General features: G+C 38.5%; 1 protein-coding gene across 4 annotated transcripts in view; it reads right to left on the bottom strand.

Annotated features, from left to right (window-relative positions):
- The window catches only part of PAK1 (p21 (RAC1) activated kinase 1), a 162,228-nt gene that overhangs the window by 70,340 nt on the left and 71,410 nt on the right, over positions 1-20,478 (bottom strand). For 3 of the 4 annotated variants that reach the window (XM_018043395.1, XM_018043396.1, XM_005699502.2), the window contains one exon: positions 8,084-8,294. In XM_018043395.1, the coding sequence (XP_017898884.1) occupies positions 8,084-8,273 (190 nt within the window). In that variant the 5' untranslated portion in view covers positions 8,274-8,294. The remainder of the gene's footprint in view (positions 1-8,083; positions 8,295-20,478) is intronic. The other variant, XM_013975781.2, reaches the window with a different exon arrangement.

Raw genomic sequence — 20,478 nt, 5'->3', positions numbered from 1 at the left:
CCTCTTGACTTTTTCTCTAGTCACTCTCTTTGCCTGTAAATCCTGTCTTTCCTTTTCCCTTCCCTTGCCACACCACCACACAAACCCTTTCCTTTATCCTTGTCAGGTCTCAGCTTAAAGGTCATCTCTTCTGTGAAGTCTTTTCTCATCTCTGCACTGGGGTGTTCACCTTCCCCTCTGTTCCCACATCCATGATAGTTATTGCCTACTTTCAGAGTTTATTTTTCTAAGCAGACTCAGTTCTAAGTGCAGGGATCATGTCCAACTTATCATGAATCCTCATCAGCTAAAAGCCAGGCATAAAACAGGTGCTCAGACACTAAGTGAAGAAAGGAACAAATGATCAGACACCTAACTCAACCTGGCAAGGAATCTAAGGAATCTGCCTAAGACATGCAAATTCTCTCCAGGGCAGGATTATATGTTTCATTTTGACCAGCTCTGACCTGAAGTACACAATCCTGTTTTAAAATGCTGTTCTGTGGTAGCTCAACACACTGGCCAAAAGATATTATGAAGTCCTAATGCCTCCAATAGACCCAATACAACCCTAAAGAAAGGCAGCTTTTGGCCAAGGTGGGAGCTAGGGAAGGAGAGGACAAAAAGGTCTAAAAAATCCAGGCCAGTTTTGCCTCTACTACACCACGTAGTCCAGGTTGTCAGCTTTCTCATCTGAAAAATGTAGACAATAAACTAGATGATCTTAAGTGCCCTTCCAGCTCCTACATTCCAAATGTCTATGAAAACAGAAAGATCAGCACGCTCAAAGCCCTGTAACTACATCTCTTCCTGACACAGTATCCCACAGTTTTAATAGGTACTTTATATATATCATCTCATATAATCACCACAATCCTGAGAATCAATTTTTACTTGGAGACTATGAAATTGAAATATGGACTTGTCTACAGTTATGGAAGTAATTTAAATTTTAAAAAATGTGGCTTCAGAGCCAAGGCCCTTTTCTACTACTTTACCCCCTCTAAACAATTTCAAGCTGCATCAAGAAAACTTCCTCTGTTATGAAGAGGAGAAATAACATTAAAGAGTTAACCACATATAAGATACTAGAAGATTTTCCTTAATTGTCATAATCCTATGGGATATATTATTACTACTGTCATTTTACAGATGAGGAAACTTAAAAGCAGTTAAATAATTTGCTCAAGCTTATACAGCTAGTAAGAGATGAATTTGAACCCAGGTCTGATTCCACAGGTTCTTCCCTTAGTATCTTAAGAGAACCATTTGTCTACATTCCAACTGCTAGGGTTTAAGCTATTTTTACATTTGGCAATTTTCCTTCCAGAAGCAGATGCTTTGTGAAAGGGAAGGGCTTGCTATGGCCCAAATTAAGCATTCATTTATGACATAAGTCCATCTGTCTTACTCATAGCTAGAATGCACTGGACAGGTTGCAAGGCTTTAGAATTGCTTTCTGTTCCTAAATTTCTCCTGATCTAGTCAGTTAAAAGATTGTAGGGAAGAACACTTTTACATTATTTTTATGTTTTACTTAGGTTTTCCAGATCTAATATTTTTATATATTATTTCTATGATATGTTATTAATATGCCATATAATATATCCATCACAGGCATAGAATGTCAAAAGGAACCTTGGTAATGGAAACAAAGAGAGTGGTTCACACGATGAATAGTCTATAGAAAACAACCCCTGGGAAATGAAATCACTTAACACTTGAACATATAACGAATATCTGAGATTAGTTTCAAGAGGCTTATCATTTTGGCCTCAGCTTCAAATATTGAGTACTTGTTCCAGAGATCTAGGCCCATGTCCAGAGCTTAGAGTTCTGCTTCTGACATTACAGAGAACTCTTGAGAACTTCTTGGGAAACCTTTCCTTGGGTCTGCTTAGTCCTAGTACACAAAATTTTTTAATGTGGCCCCCTCCAACAGCCCTGTCTAAACCAACTGGAAATACAGCCTACATACAAAAAGAGAAAGGTATTTTCCAGGACCACTCTTCAATTCATTCTTGGAGGAACCTCATTAAGAGTTGTTATTTTGTACATCTCAAACAACTTTTAGGTGTTAATCACAGATTTCAAAAGAAAACCATGACAGCAAGCAATAATAGCCACAAAATTATTACCAACTGTTAATAAAGCTTCAGTTTGAATCTTTAGTATTAATAACCCAATCAGGGACTTCCCTGGTGGTCCAGTGTCTAAGACTCTCTGCTCCCAATGCAGAGGCCCCAGGTCCCATCCCTGGTCAGGGAACTAGATCCTACATGCCACAACTAAGATCCAATGCAGACAAATAAATAAATAAATATTTTAAAAATAATAATAATCCATTCAACAACTCTAAGGGATAAATATTATTATGTACCCATACTACAGGTTGATTTCCCACGTGGCTCAGATGACAAAGTGCCTACCTGCAATGCGGGAGACCCAGGTTTGATCCCTGGGTCAGGAAGATCTGCTGGAGAAGGAAATGACAACCCACTCCAGCACATTTGCCTGGAAAATTCCATGGATGGAGGAGCCTGGTAGGCCACAGTCCATTGGATCACAAAAAGTCAGACACGACTGAGCGATTTCACATTCACAGGTTAGATAATCAAGAGGACAAAAGGTAGAGCCAAAGGTCACAAAGTCAGGGATGGTCAATGGTAATAACCTCAAGGGCCCAAACTCCAACATAGCTTCTTCTACATGCACTGTGCCTTCCCTATATTGCAGACTAAGTGAATATGAATGGATGTCATTAAATGCAAATTTGTTTTAAAATGAGTTAAAAGAACTAACCAAATCAGTTCTACCAAAGGCATTAGTCTGAACATCTATAGGATGGGAGCCTTCAAACAGTACATTGGTGTCTGAGGACTTAGAACAACTAAAGAGCCAGCCCAGAAGTCGAGACAATATGTCAAATGCCAAACTCCATGCAACTATGTGTCATATGAACTTGGGCAAGTCCTTGACTCTCTGAGCACAAAAGTTATCACAGCTGTAGAGTGGAAAGGTCCCTGGAATCATAGAGAAGAGCTACAATCTCACATCAGCCACTCCTAACTAGACCTTGGTTAAGTTATTTAAATTGAGCTACCTCAGTTTGCTGTCTACGAAGTGTAACATTTATCTCCATGAAAAACTGGTATCTTTCCAACCATCAAAGCTCCTAATATAATAAGTGAGCCAAAGAACTGATGGTCTAAAATTGCGGTGCTGGAAAAGACTCTTGAGAGTCCCCTGGACAGCAAGGAGATCAAACCAATCAATCCTAAAGGAAATCAACCCCAAATATTCATTGAATCGACTGATACTGAAGCTCCAATACTTTGGTCACCTGATGCAAAGAGCTGACTCAATGGAAAAGACCCCAATGATGGAAAAGATTGAAGGCAAAAGAAGAGGGCAGCAGAAGATGAGATGTTAGATAGCATCACCAACTCAATGGACATGAATCTGAGCACACTCTGGAAGACAGTAGAGGACAGAGGAGCCTGGTGTGCTGTAATCCGTGGGGTCGCAAAGAGTCAGACACAACTGACCGACTGAATAACAACAAATGTTATGCTTATTACTATTGTATTAGTACTCTTTGTTATTTCTACATTTATTACTATTATTATTTTAAGGATCAACTAAGATAAAGAGAATGCATGTGCTTTATAAAAGCTAAAGAGCTTTACAAACATGAATTATTATTAATAAAGGAAAGTGTCAGAGTAGGATTTACCCACCCACTCATTAAGACAGAGAAATTGTGACTGAGGAAAAAAAAAGAATCACCTGATTTCATGAAACCAGAGATTACAGACTTAAAGAAATAAAGTGGAAAAAGAAGTCTGCAACCCCATCCATCCTAACATTAATATTAAGCCTATCTTTGGCTAATTCCATTTGACTTCCCGGTAGCATGGGAAATAAGGCTGACACTGCAAAATCCCAAGTTGCAGTACAGCTATCCAAGTTCCAGCACAAAGCATTGACTTTTTTTTTTTAAGATTTATTTTTAAGAAGCCCCTCTCTTGGGTTCAGCTGAGCCAATCTGAGCTCAAGGCAGTAAAACACTCCAAACTTGGAGAGATAAACACTGATGTAGTCCAGTTTTAAAATTAACTTAGCTAAACTCTTCCCAAGCTTGGAGAATTCCACTTTGGTTGTGAAAATGCAGCCAGAAAAAAATTCCAAACTAAATGCTGAAGAACTTCTTAGAATAAACCAAAGGCTCCAGATCCTAACCACTGGAACCAGACTTTCCCACATGGAATTCTACAACTCAGCGCCACCTATCACAGGCCCTCAATTACAGCTTCTCACAATCATTTATGCATCCCTCCAGGCACACACTAAAGCTATGTTGGAGGTCAGCATTAGGTAATGACTACAGACATTTTACCCATTGCCAGCTCAAGTCTCAACCACTAAGGCAGCCCACCGAGAACTCTTCTTTCTCTTTTCCAAATCCCCTTAGACCCCAAGACTGTGTGCCTGCTCAGCCGCTTCAGTTGTGTCCAACTTTTTGCAACCCTATGGACTATAGCCTGCCAGGCTCCTCTATGGAAATTTTGGCTCCAAAAGTATGGGTAGGACCCAAGCATCAGTACTTCAAAAAAGAACCATGAATGAGTCAGATGTGTAATCTGGGTTGGGAACAGTTAACAGATAGTATTCTGTGACGTGGTAGATACTTTACAAAGATTTAGTTTCACACTCATTCCTTCCACCTTCCAGCTGTAAGACCTTGATCAATTTACTTTTCTCTAAGCTTTAGCCTCTCCAACTGAAAATGAGTTGTTATAGATACCAGATCAAACAGGAAATGAGGTTTCCCTTTTTAAAAAATCATATTTCTTTAGTGTTTTACAGTTTAAAAAATGCTTTTACATCCACTACATGAAATGACAATAGCCTACTCATAATAGGGGATGACTGGGAATTATAATTATTCCCACATTACAGTTAAGGATACAGGGATTAAAATAAACAGGTAAAAGGACTTAAAAAAAATCACAGATTTAATAAATGTTAGAGGTAGGACTCAATTCAGGTTCTCTAAATTCAATTCTAGCTCATTACTCTGTGTAACAGGTATAAAGTTTCAAATAATTTATGAAGAGCATACTACTGCAAAGACTGCCAACACTGCTATGGATCCTTCTAGGATTAAGTTAAGCACAAAGAGCAGGTCAACAAATGCCTATTGGCTGAATGAAATCAAGCTGAATAAAATTTCCAAACAAAGGGAAAAAAATTCATTTATTTCATTTTGATGTATGCATTAATTACAGCCATCTAATAGGGCTTCCCGGTGGCTCAGATGGTAAAGAATCTGCCTGTAATGCAAGGGACCTGGGTTCAATCCCTGGGTTGGGAAGATCCCTTGGAGGAGGGCATGACAGCCCACTCCAGTATTCTGGCCTGGAGAATCCCGATGGACAGAGGAGCCTCATGGGCTACAGTCCAAAGGGTCACAAAGAGTTGAACATGACTGAGTGACTAAGCACAGCACAGCAAAGTATTAACGCAAAGGAGTAAAATCTATGTGTTCAGGGTATGTATAGAAAATCCAAAACTAGGAAGTGAAAAAGAGGCCACTATATCATTTCACAAGAACTTCTCATAACTATATGCTTTCTACCTCTATGCTTTGAACTTCTGGAAAACTTACATGCTTTGATCTTGAGCTATGAGTTTTATTTTCAGACCAGATTTGGCCTAGGGTTACTCAACAAGGATTTCTAGAAGAACCTCTGCATCTACAGCTTTATTGCTGATCAAAATACCTCACAATGGCCTAGTTTTGTTTCCCATAATATACATCCTGATCTAACTTCATATTTATATCTCATTTATATAATTATAGGATTTCAAAACTGTAAGAGACTGTATTTCAACTTGACTGATTTTTTATTTTTTGATTACTTTTTATTGAATGAAAGATTATTTAAATTCTATAGTACTTTATGATTTTCAAATGTTTCACACACATGATTTCATACAATCCCATAACAACCCTCTTCCCTCTTCCTTCTCCCTGCTACGGTATCACTAGTGTGGTCCCCATATCTGTGTGGCTGTAATATTTTAGATGAAGGTACTTAAGTTCACAGACAATACCTGACCCAAACCAGGCAGCCAATTTATGACAGAACCAAGACTATAACAATATCTAGATCTCTACCTCCCCATTCAATACATAAGGTCATCCCCTCAGTTTCCAATGATGTCTAAATGGCTCCATCAGCTGTTTTTTTTTTAAAACAGAGTTTTACTAAGATAAAATTCACATACTATAAAATTCACTCAGAGTGTAAAATTCAATCGGTCAATATGTTTGCAGAGCTGGAGAACCATCCCCACAATCAATTTTAGAACATTCTCATTACCCAAAAGGAAATCCCTGAGAAACTACTGTATGGCACAGAGAACTCTACTCACTGCTCTGTGGTGGCCATATGAGAAGGAAATCAAGAAAGAGGGCATATATGTGTATCTTTAGCTGATTCACTTTGTGTACAACAGAAACTAACACAACATTGTAAAGCAACTATACGCCAATAAAAAGTAAAAAAGAAACTCCACACCTCTTAGCCATCACTCCCTAATCCCATTCACTGACTCCTACAACCCTAGGCAACACTCTTTTACTTTTTATCTATGAGTTTGCCTGAATAATTCATATAAACAGAATTATATAATATGTGGTCCTTTGGGACTGGTTTCTTTCACCAGTTTTCAAGGTTCACCCATCTTGTAGTATGAATCAGGGCTTCATTTCTTTGTTACCAAATATTATTTCTTTGTATAGATATATAACATTTTATTTACCCATTCATCCTCAATGAATATTTGAGCTACTCCCGCTTTTTGGCTATTATTAATAATGCCGCTATAAACATTCATGTACAAGTTTTTGTGTTGACATAATTTTTCATTTCTAGCTCATACGGGTAACTCTTTATGTATTTTTTATATAAGTTCCTTATCAGATATATGATTTGGGAATTTTTCTCCCACTCTGTGGGTTATCTTTTTACTTTCTTGAAGAAGCACAAAAATGTTAAATCCCAACCTTTCCCAGACACAGGAAACTAAAAGTCAAAGGAGTTAACTAACATACTTACGGTTAGAGAGCTATTAAGTGATAAATCCAGGATTTGAACCAGGGCTACCTAAGTGAGAAGTTCATGATAACTATTTGCAGACAAAAGGGCAATTTTTTCAGCATGCCATAAAAACAAAGCCCTACAAACATGGCTGAGAACTTTACTTCATTTCAACAGCCACTTAAATATTTGGGTAGTCAAACCAAAGTCATTTATTCACGTGGACATCCAACCCTCTATTTCACTATCTTATTCATAGGATATCAGTGACTTCATGAGATACACTGTTAAAGTCCTGATTATTCTAAAAGATTTATTCATGAAGAGGAAATGAGCCCTGGCTGCACTACCTGGTTTGAGGGAACTTAGTTCCCCTACCTGGGATTGAACCCAGGCCTCCAATGAAAGTGTCAAGCCTTAACTGAAAGTGTCAAGCCTTAACCACTGGACTGCCAGGGAATCAGGGAATTCCCTAGCATTACTTCTTCTTAGTGAAGTCATGCTAAGTCCTACATTTTTTATCTCAGCTATTACTTTTCTTTCTTACTGATGTTTAATCCTTAAATCTGGGTTTAAGTGTAGGACATATGACTAAAGAAGAGGCAATCAAAAAATCTGGGAAGAAGACCTTCCAAATGAAACTAGTCTGGGGAGAAAAAATTTCCAAATGAAGACATTTCAATATTTCTTATATTTTGTGAGGTCATAAACAGTTATGAACTTTAAAAGTAAGCAAATTCAGATTGACTAAGATCTAATATATCAACAGCATAATTATTTTCCTCAAATTTTGCTCAGATATAATTAATAGAGTATAAGAATGGGTCTATTTTCTATTCGACTTCAGTCATTTCAGGAAAAAAGACAAAGAAACTATTTAATGAGAAAAAAAGGGGATTAAAAGAACATTCAGTGAAAGAAGCAACAAATATTTTATTCAGGTTACAAAAAAAATTTAAGTATACAAATGATGAGAAAGAAATGAAATACTGTACTTTTATCTCCAGGTAAGATGGCTCGGTAAAATCGGTCCTTTTTTTTCTTCTCCTCTGGGTTTGGTGGCAGAGGTTTGGAACCGTGGTTTAGGGTTCCAGCGTCTTTGCTGCCAGCTCCAATCATAGTGCTGGTATTTCTCATCGGAGGGGCTGGAGGTTTGTCTTGAATGTCTAGGCCGTTATTTGACATCGTCACCACCAGCAGCAGCTACTGGAATCAGAAAGAACATACCTCTTAATTATTTTTGAGCAAATGGAAATACATTTTAGAAATTTTAGAAAAATGCAAATTTTACAACCCTTCCTCCAGGACTCACCTCAAGCCCTTCTACTACATTCCATGACTACTGCTGTCTTATTTAGTTCACCATATTCAAAGATGGAATACGTACTCAGTCCTAAGCACTGCTGAAAATTCACAAGGTTCTTGCTTTTATCTTCATTCTCCTATCTAAGGCATTCAAAAGTACAAAAAAACCACAATAATGTGGTTTAAAAGGCAGAAATGTGGCCTAGCTAAACTGAGTATGAATCCATGCGCTATGTACAGGCTTTAGAGAAATTCCTTAATCACTTGGTTTCCATTTATACATTCACATGAAGATTAAATAAAAGTGCCAACAGCATTCCACATAGTGAGTTCTCTGCCAAGTCTTAATTTCATTGCCTTAGAAAAATCATTCCTTCTCTGGTAGGAACTGTATCACTATATCAAAGGTCAGTAATACTGCTGGCTTTGTAAATGGTTTTACTGAAACACTGTCCCATACATTCATTTACGTATTTTCTATGGCTTCTTTCATGTTCCAATGGCAAAGGTGAGCAGCTGTAACAGACCTAAAATATTTAGGTTGTTCACAAATCTAAAATATGTGCTATTTGGTCCTTTACAGGAAAAGTTTGCTGACCTGTGACCTTTATCATCATCTCTCCAGGATCTCCTTCCACTAAAATTTGACCTTGTTCTAAATATATGATGATCAACGCATAACCATCTTATCCTATACAGCACTGAATTTACAGGCAATTTCTAATGCTTCTGAGAAATAGAAGGAATAAAATCTAAAAGAAAGTGGGAAAAATCCCCATCACATAGAATCAATAGTTTTAATGAAGATAGATGTTATTACCTTAAACAAATAGGCTTGACAATAGATATAAATATATCCAGAGTTAATAAAGTTTTTCATTATTCTTCCATACTACAATGGAAATTATATCTTTAACCATGACTATTTAGAATGTATGCTCCTTAGAGTCAAATACAACAGTGCTTTAGAAACTACAGTTTCTAATTAAAAAAAAAAAAAGCATAATAATCACCAAGAAGTTTTCAGAAATACAAATGTATTTTTTTGACCCCCATAAATTCTGATTTAGTATGGCTGGCCATAATTAAGGCCAAAATTTTATAATTTTAAAACTTAGTGATCCCAGTGACTGCCAGAATTGAATACCACTGCTTTAGAAGTCAATTACTTTAATACTATGGACAAAATTGATGAATTGTGGTACTGGAGAAGACTCTTGAGAGTACTTTGGACTGCAAAGAGATCAAACCAGTCAATCCTGAAGGAAATCAACCCTGAATATTTATCAGAAGGACTGATGCAGAAGCTGAATCTCCAATACTCTGGCCACCTGATGAGAAGAGCCAACTCACTGGAAAAGACCCTGATGCTGGGAAAGATTAAGGGCAGGAGGAGAAGGGGGCGATAAAGGATGAAATGGTTAGATAACCAACTCGATGGACACAAACCTGAGCAAACTTCAGGAGACAGTGAAGGACAGGGAATCCTGGTGTGCTGCACTCCATGGGGTCACAAAGATCGGACACAACTTAGCGACTGAACAACAACAAATGGACAAATCTATAGTAGTCTTTTTAACATTTTCTAATAAATGCAGAGCTAAATGATCCCTCACATCCATTTTTTCCCCAATCCTTTCTCCACATGTCATCAATGACCTTAAAACACTCACACTCTACTCAAAACCCTTCAGTAACATTCCGAAATAAAAGCTAAAGTTCCTTAGCTTGCTTTTGAAGGCCCTTCCATTATTTACCAGTTCTACCCATCAGCTTCATTCCCCACCACCACCACTCCCTCTAATTCCCCTTACATTCTAGCCATATCCTACTTCCCTAACTTCTTTAAATATACTGCAGCTTTCACACTTTCATTCCTTTGCACATGCTGTTCCCTCTGCTTAGAATGCCAACTTTCCTATCCTCAAATTCACTCATCCTTCAACTGCTATTTCTTCTAAGAGGCCCTTTTGAAACATTCTCATCTTCAAGAAGTTAAGGTCCCCTCCTCTGGACTCCCAAGGCAATAGGTATATTTCCAGGTTATCATATTTATTTTTACTATTATGTTATAATTATCTTCACCAGGAGCCAAAATGATACCCAGAGGTCAGGCACAATTTTGTCACCTTTGTAATCCAGAAGAGTTTAGTATAATATCTGACTTACAGTGCATTCAATAAATATTTTTATTAATCAAAAGTTTGACAGTGATATATACCTTGCCTTAAGGAGTTCAGTACAGATGAAATTTTAAGGTCCTTCACAGTCTGATAATGAACTGCCTCACAAACTAAGCCACCATACCTGAACACAGCTTACAGTCAAATTACACTTCAGAAATCTCTGTTCTCTTGAATTTGTCAAGTAGTCTCTTACCCTCCTCTTGCCCCATCCCACTTCCCACCACCTAATGCTTCTTATCGATGATTTCTCTCTCTTCTGACTGATGGAAAACTTTACTCATCTTTTAAGGCCAAATTCAAACTTCGTCTATTTATATAATTCATCCTGACCTACCTCTGACAAACTAACTGCTCCTTACTTCTCTTTTTGAACAAAAGAAATCAAGTAGAAAGGACAATCTTGTTAATCTAGAGCAACTCTCTGGGTGGTGCACTTTTTACCCATTTCTTCCAGTTTTATTTTGCAGATCTGCCTTCATTTGCCCTCCCAAACTCCAATGCAAGTCTCTCAGCTCCTCCAAAGAGAATTTCTACCGGCTCAGTTCTCAAGTGTACCTTCCCACTCCAGACTGCCAGTTCCAAAATTACACTCCCTGCAGCCACCTGATACCCTCAGCAGGCCCTTCTTTGCCTCTTAAGTCCTTCAGCCAAAAGCTTCATTGAATATAACTCCTTTTCAGGATCACAGCCCAGGAAAATGCCAAGAAAGGCTTCAGTCTTTCTGATAATGCTTTTCTTCATTTTTCAGTTCTTCCAGTGTGTTTGCTGAAGCCGAAACTCCAATACTTTAGCCACCTGATGCGAAGAGCTGACTCATTTGAAAAGACCCTGATGCTGGGAAAGATTGACGGCAGGAGGAGAAGAGCATGACAGAGGATGAGATGGTTGGATGGCATCATCAACTCAATGGACATGGGTTTGGGTGGACTCCAGGAATTGGTGATGGACAGGGAGGCCTGGCATGCTGCAGCTCATGGGGTCGCAAAGAGTCAAACACGACTGAGCGACTGAAGTGAAGTAAAGTGACTGTGTTTGGAAAACTCCTGGTGGTAGATCTCTACTTTCCAAAGTATTCTCAATTATTAAAACCTAAAATCTATTGTTGGAATACAACCTTTGAATCCTTTGTACAGTATTTTAGCCCATGTCTTCTAGCCCATACTTGAAAACCTCCAGTGATAAGAAATCTATAGTCTCACAAGTCAGCCTATTCTATCATCAGTGATCTCATTTAGAGAGTTTTCATTTATATTAAGTTTTTATCTTCTCACACTGAATTGCAATTATTTGTTTATACATTCACCTCTCCCTACAATTCTCATCCCTGACAGACTTAAGATTATAAACTCAAGAACAAACTTCAGTCACTTCACAATCCCCAATACCAGTCCTGGCACAGAACAGGTAATCAGTAAAGACTTGGTGAACAAATGAACAAACAAGTGACCAAATAAAATAGTAACAAATGAACAAATAAACACTACTTGCACCTATTATTCCTAAATCCTATCTCAGGGCAAGTCAGAAAGGCCTACTGCCTCTTACTCAGACAGAAATTTAGGTACCTGAAATAATCTCTCAAGACTCCCCCAAAATCTATTTTCTCAATGCTAAACATTGCCAGTACTTTCAACAACACTCACAGAACACAAGTTTGTGCTTTTTTGAACCTTCCCTTTGCACTTACTTGGACTAAGTATTTCTGACTACTTTTCAGTTTCTCTGAAGCCCTCCAAACAGTCCTTTCCTGTGGCTTCTCCACAAGCCTTTACTCTCTTTACACTTCATAGATCCATTCACAGGTCATTTTGTTCATCTATACCTAGCACAATAATCAGAACATTTTAATAATCAGAACATCAGAACCTAGCATAGTAATCATAACCTACACTATCGTAAACTTTGTTTATAGGAAAACAAGTCCAAATTTTCAATCCTGAGAGGAAAAAGAATTACACTTGACTCTTGAATATCATGACCAAATATATCATAAATCTTCTAGCAATCTCTGCAGGTCAAAGATTTGGGAAGATGACAAACCAATGCCTTCTGACAAGCTGCAAGATAAAGCTAAGCCCAACATTAAGAATGAGAGTTCAGATAGCATCACTTATCTATCATAGATGACAGACAGAGAGAAAGACAGAACGACCATGTTTTACCAATGCTCCAGAGCCTGAGAGTCTAATAATTTATAAGCAACTAATTATACTGAAGTATTAATTATTAATCAACTGAATGACTCTATAATAAATGCAGGTTCACTGTAAGGTTTCAAAAGGGCCAGTGGCAGGGTGATAGAGTAAAAAGATGACTGGAGTTAAAATCAGATGAAATTTAAGTCCTGGCTCTGCTTTTCACTAGCTATAGTTCTAACAGAAGCCTCTATACCTATGAGCTGCAAACTGTTGTTTCCCTTGAGCAGTCTCACAACAGATATGGGTCAAGAGGCAACCAAGGAGAAGGAATGATTTATGTCTGTTTTTCTGTAAAAAGCATATAAAAACATATTCATGCATGCTCAGTTGTGTCTGACTTTATGACCCCAGGGACTGTAGCCCGCCAGGCTCTGCTGCCCATGGAATTTCCCAGGCAAGAATACTGAAGTGGGTTGTCATCTTCTACTCCAAGGGATCTTCCCATCCCAGGGATCGAACCTGCATCTCCTTCATCTCTTGCACTGGCAGGCAGATTCTTTACCACTGCACCACCTGGGAAGCTCAATCAAGCATGCTATAAAAAGCATGGAGATATAGTGCTGAAGTAGACAAAAGGGAAAGAAAACACTTTTCAAGTAGCCACTATGTGCAAGCATACTTTCAGTCAGTTCAGTCGCTCAGTCGTGTCCGACTCTGCGACCCCATGAATCGCAGCACGCCAGGCCTCCCTGTCCATCACCAACTCCCAGAGTTCACTCAGACTCAAGTTCATCGAGTCGGTGATGCCATCCAGCCATCTCATCTTCTGTCGTCCCCTTCTCCTCCTGCCCTCAATCCCTCCCAGCATCACAGTCTTTTCCAATGAGTCAACTCTTCGCATGAGGTAGCCAAAGTACTGGAGTTTCAGCTTTAGCATCAGTCCTTCCAAAGAACACCCAGGACTGATCTCCTTTAGAATGGACTGGATGGATCTCCTTGCAGTTCAAGGGACTCTCAAGAGTCTTCTCCAACACCACAGTTCAAAAGTGTCAATTCTTCAGTGCTCAGCTTTCTTTACAGTCCAACTCTCACATCCATACATGACCACTGGAAAAACTATAGCCTTGACTAGACAGACCTTTACATACTAAATAAAACCCGACAGGGATTCAGACGAATGTGCTCACCAACAACCACTTCTTTCTACTTTATCACATCTGGATTCCACAGCCACTAGTATCATACACAGTCAAGATAATCAAAGATTTTAAGATACCCATAACATCAAAGCCAGAAAAAATGTTAAAGGTCATCTAATCTGATCCCCTTACACAACAGGTAAGAATACAGAAGTCCAAAAAGCACAGAGAAATTGCCTAAGACTATACAGAAATTTAAAGGTGAGGACTGGAACCCAAGTCTTCAGACACGCTGCCAAAGAATTTTCCAACTATACTTGAGGTAATTCTAGCCCCTCTGTACCTTCACTGACCTGAACTATGCTACTTCTGATTTACATTTAGATCAGTCAAATCTAGCCAGTGGCAAATATAGAAATACATAAACACATTTAGGCTGGACTTGGGATTGATATTTACTAAATGTCTGCCATGAGGTAAGCAACAAAAAAGATAAAATAATTTCCTGTTCCTCAAATAAGTCAAGTGAAAGTTAAGTACACCTTTTACTGCAGCTGTAGGTTCTTCATTCAAGTATAATTCAAACAAATAATTTTTAATGTGTACTTACTTATAAGGTTCTATGCCAGAAACCAGGGATATAGAGATTATATAAATGAGTAGGCGCTTAGGGAAATTCCCTGGTGGTCCAGTGGTTAGGACCCTGTGCTTCCACTGCAGGGAGCCCAGGTTAGAACCCTGGTCAGGGAACTAAGATCATGCATGCTATGCAGCGCAACCAAAAAAAAAAAGAGTAGGGGCTTAAAGAATAAATGGGTCAGATAGTAGTCTTTGACTCTAGACTATAAGAATTCACTTGGGGCTTTTTAAAATACCAGATGAAGTACTTAAGAGAGGAAGTATGCTAATGCCCGCAATTTACTTTGAAATGCATTTTTTAAAAATAAGATACATTAATGGCTGACCATAGGGATGTGATATAATATACATGTTAATATATAATGGAAGTGATAAAGCAAGTTAACATGAAAATATTAATGACATAAGAATCTATATGGTGATTATATAGGCATTCACTATAAAATTCTTTCAACTTTGCTGCATGTTTCAGATTTTCCTTAAAAAGGGAGGGAGGGGTGGATACCACTGCTTGAACTCTGATTTCAATTGGTCTGGGATAGGCCCAGACACTGAAATATTACCTTGACCAAGGAAAACAGACAATAAATAAATAGAATGATTTTGATAGAGAACAATGATACCAAGTACACTCCAGACCATAGGAATAACATAAGTGTGAGAGTATGGCATTGTAGAATGTAACATGAAAGTGAAAAAAATAGGACACAGCAGAGAGGGCCTTTTATTTTCTGTAACGCATACAGCTATAGTCAGAAAAACGGTCCCTTCTAAGCAGTTCTAGATCTGTATAATGAAGCTCCATGTTAAAAATAAAAGATGACATGGTTGATTAAGAAAAGACTGAGAGATGACAATGAGAAAGGAGATATGGTCTGGAGGAGGGGACCAGCTGCTATTTGTCTGTACTGAGGACTCTGTGGTGCCTTGAGCTCACACAATGGGACTTGGAGCTTAGGAGAGGCCTCTAAATGCCTAAACAAAGTTGCCAAAATTCTTTAAAAGTATCCCCATAGAAGCTCCTGGACTAACTGTCTTTACAAACAGGGTTTCAGACATCACTTAGGTCTGATATTTTAATTACTAACATTAGTGGAATTTACAAGAAAACTTGGAAATCTGGTTGGTATTCTTTTCCTCATTCAGTCATGCAAACATTTATTCATCAAGCTATGTTAGGTGCTGGGGGATAAAATAGTGAATAACTCAGAAGAAAAATCTCAGAGATGCTATCAGTCACCCAGGGTCACACAGCTAGTGGGCAACAGAGCCAGGGACCTGAAATGAAATCTGTGTGACTTATAGAATCACCTCTCTTTCCACGGTACCATACCTTACTGTTCACTCAAGAGGCAAAGGAATGGACTACATAACCTCTAATAATATCTCAGGCCATTATTTAAATGAAGGTGGGAAAGGAAAAAAGAAATAAAACCTATCTCATATATTAATCACATTTTTCAGTTCCAATAACTTAGAGCTGCTGAGACTTGCGTGACCAGCACTCCACCCAAGACTGGGGAGTGCATGCCCTTGACACCTGGTTATGAGAATCTGATCTTTAATTAAATCGTGCCAGGAGGTTTTCTTTGGCAGGAGCCTGGAATGTTGCAGTCTTGAATTTGCTGAGGGATGTCCTTCTGACAAGTCAAAGACATTCCCGCTATGCAGCCTCCAGTCACTTGCACTGGTTTAGCAATAAGAAAGCAAGTGCTGAGATAGCAGGGAGGGAGGAAAACTGGAAGCTGGTTCTGGGCATAGAAAAACTACTTTAATTTCTGACCCCCAGTTTCCTCTTTGGTAAAATACAAGTAAGATTGTCTTTTTCACAGACTCATTATGAGAATTTAAAAGCATATATAAAGTCCCCAGCATGCTGTATGACACAAAATAGATATTCAATAAATACCTTTTATCTCCAATTACCGAACCAGTTTCATCTCTTTTATGGCTAAACTTCTCATTCCAGCCCAATGTGATTTCATGCTCTTGCCTTTGCCCACACTGTTCTCTCTGCCTAAAATGTCCCAACTTGTCTGCCAAGAAAATTCCTACTCATTCTTCAACACCCAGCTTGACTCACTTCCTCTACGAAACCTTCACACAGCCCTCCTATTTCTACCTTGCCCCAAATTTAATAGCATTTTATACATAATTCTGTGCAGCAGGTTCCGTATTTCATGATATTAATCTCACCAGTCCATGAACAAGCCCTGGAACAAAACTAAGTATGATTAATGTCTATGTCCCCAACACAGCACAGACCTGGCACAATTAGGTAACTAGTAATGGTTCACTGACTAAGGTAGCTTGGTTTAGAGACGAAAAACACAGGGGCTGGAAGTATTTTATAAAGTCAGCTAATTCAAAATTTTTATTTTATAGTTCTAATATGAAACCCATGGGGTATGCAACTTACCTACAGTGCAAAGGACTAGCCTGATTATTCAGATTCTCTTAAAAATACTTTTTCCACTAATTATAACTTGAGACAGAATGAACAAAGAGCTGTACCTGGAAAACGTAGAAAAAATTGTACCTGTAAAGCAAAATGGAAAAAGCAGAGAGATACGGAGTCAAAGATTTAACTTACGTTGACCTATACCTTCACCCGCCCCTCACCCTACCAATAATACCACACATCTTCCTCACTCCTATCACCCCTGCAGATGACTTGCAGAAATCAACACCAAAGGTCTTATAATCCTCTTCTATCATCTTGGGCAATTCCTGACCTGCATCTCCAATGCAGGAGACAGAAGAGACGTGGGTTCAATCCCTGGGTCAGGAAGATCCCCTGCAGCAGAGGATGGCAACCCACTCTAGTATCCTTGCTTGGAGAATCCCATGGAGAGGGAGCCTGGAGGCCTACAGTCCACAGGGTCACAAAGAGTCAGACACAACTGAAGCGACTTACCATGCACACAGCCCAAGTTAACCATTATTCTCATGATCACACCCTAGACTTTACCCCAAAATGTTCACTGACTGATATCTAGAGTGAATCATCCAAACAAAACCTCCTATGCATGTAGCTCACCTGTTCAAGAACTTCCAAAAGCATTCCTAGACTTTATTTTGAGCTTCAATCCACTATCAGTTAGTCCCTACTGCCATCACTTCCTTTTTTCCCTAAACATAAATCACTTAAACATCAAAAAACATCAACTCTCTAAAACTCAAAAACAAAAACATGAACAACCCAATTCAAATATGGGCTAAGGATTTGGACAGACATTTCTCCAAAGAAGATAAATGCACATAAGCCAATAAGCACATAAAAAGGTGCTTAATATCACTAACATTTAGGGAAATGCAAGCCAAAACCACAATGAGATACCACCTTACATCCATTAGGATGGCTACTATCAAAAAAACAAAACAAAACAGAAAATAATAAGTGTTGATGAGGATGTGGAGAAACTGGAACCTTTATGCATTGCTGGTAGAAATATAAGATGGTATAGCCACTATGGAAAATAGTAAACAGTTCCTAAAAAAAATAACATATTATAGAATTACCATATGATTCAGCAATTTTAATTCTTGGGTATATATCCAAAAATACTGAAAGCTGAGTCTGGAAAAGCTATGTGTACACTCATGTTCATAACAGAATTATTTACAATAGTTAAAATGTGGAAGCAACTCAAGTGTTCATTGACAGATAATGGATAAGCAAAATGTGGTATGGAATGGAATATTATTCAGAAAATGAAGGAAATTATACAACATGCTACAACATTGATGAACCTCAAGGATTTTATGCTCAATAAAATTAGTCAATCACAAAAAGACAAATATTGTATAATTCCATTTACATGAGGTACTTAGAGTACTCAAAATTATAAAGACAGAAAGTATAATGGTGTTGACTAGGGACTGGGGAAAGGAAAGAATGAGAAGTTGTTGTTTAACAGGATAGAGTTTCAGTCTTACAAGATAAAAAGAGCTACGGGGATGGATGGTAGTGACGCTGTGCTGTGCTGTGCTTGGTCACTCAATCGTGTCTGACTCTTTTCAACCTCATGGACTGTAGCCCACCAGGATTCCTCAGTCCATGGGGATTCTCCAGGCAAGGATACTGGAGTGGGTTGCCATGCCCTCCTCCAGGGAACCTTTCCAACCCAGGGATCAAACCCAGGTCTCCCACATTGCAGCCGGATTCTTTACAGTCTGAGCTACCAGGGAAACCCAAGAATACTGGAATGGGTAGTCTATCCCTTGTCCAGGGCATCTTCCTGACCGAGGAATCAAACCTGGGTCTCCTGAATTGCAGGCAGATTCTTTACTGGCTGAGCTACCAGAAAAGTTCCATGGTGGCGATGGTTGTACAATAATGTATTTTTAACACCACTGAATGGTACAGTTTAAAGTTATTAAGATGGTAAACTTTATATTATGTGCATTTACCACAAGAAAAAATAAAAAAGTAAGGAGAATTAGAATTTTCATCTCATAAATACACTACAATGTGCCGAAAGTGCACAGTGGTATCAACAGTCATATTACCCCATTAATCCAGGGTAAAGATCAGTAAAATGAGACTTAAGATATTAACTGTGGACACTGGATAACTGACTCTCAGTAAAATTTGTAGGATAATAAGATGGCTTATAATAGAATTTCTCTGCACATGTATATACTAAACCACCCTGATCAAAAAACAAGAACAATCTACCCCCTTGCCTCCTCTTCCTTTTCAAAATTCAAGTGGCAAAATCCCAACTTCAGGATGGTTGAGCTTAACTCTCTCCAAACTGCCTCTATACTAAAACAGCTGAGTATCCTAGAGAACACTACCTGGTTGACTGCTTTAGCTTGAAAATTATGATGCTCTTCCTACTTAAGATTGCTGCTGCTGCTGCTGCTGCTGCTGCTGCTAAATCATCAATTGGGATGCTCATCCACCCCTTCCCTCAGGCAATGATCCAACTTTCAATGAGAAAACCGAAATCTGCTCAGGAGAACTCTATCTTCTTACTCCTAAATCTGTATGTTTCCCTGTACCGGTACCACCCACTGTACCATACAATGAAGGAGGTGTCTCTTCTCTTATCAGAAGTTATCCTCCCCTTCTCTCTTCTCCCTCTACTCCTTCACTTGTACTCCCTCTCACCTGGAATGTTCTTCTCCTTCAGCAGCTACATTAACCTCCCTCTCTCTCACACACACACAAACATATTCAGTCATTCAGCAAATATTAATACTCATTTAGCATCTATAATGTACCAATTCTAATCTAGCTGAATAGAACAAAGTCACTGTGTCCGTGGACTTTATGGATTGATTAGTAAGAGAAGCGAAGAAATAAATAAATAAATATACAATGTCAAGTCCATAGTGAAAATTAAACAGTAGTTCACGTGAATATAAACGGACAGCGATGGGGGTGGTACATACGATAATGATCAGGACAGGATTCTCTGAGGAAAAGACACAAGACATGGATGAAATGCAACAGCAAATCACAGTAATATATGGAAGCATTTTAAGCAAAGAGAGCAGTAAGCATAAATGTCCTAGATAAGAATATTTGGGGCATACAGAATAGCAAAAAGGCCAGCAACACAGAAGTTGAGTGAACAAGGAGAAATGTGGTTAACAGTTTAAGAGTAGAGATGTAGCCAGAGGTCAGAATATGCTGGACCTTACAGGCCACAATAAATTTGGATTTTGTAGCAAGTGTGAGAAGACACTCAAGAATTGATTTATGTTTTGAATAAACCACTATGGCTGCAGAGTACTGACTGCAGAGGAGCAAAGGAAAAGCAGAGAAACAATTAAGTTATCACAATAATTCATATGAGAACTGATGGTGGCTTAAATGGATCGCAGTAGGCAAAGAGTACTTTGAAGGTAGAGCCAAATGACTTATTTAGAGACTAAATATACAGTGTAAGAAAAAAAGGAAAAACCAAGATCTCTAAACTTTTGGCCTGAGCTAGAATACTGGATGAATATAAACATGCTATGCATCTTC

Source organism: Capra hircus, chromosome 29 (genome assembly GCF_001704415.2).
Source record: "Capra hircus breed San Clemente chromosome 29, ASM170441v1, whole genome shotgun sequence".
In the NCBI taxonomy this organism is placed as follows: Eukaryota; Metazoa; Chordata; class Mammalia; order Artiodactyla; family Bovidae; genus Capra; species Capra hircus.
This window is presented reverse-complemented; position numbering and strand designations above follow the sequence as displayed.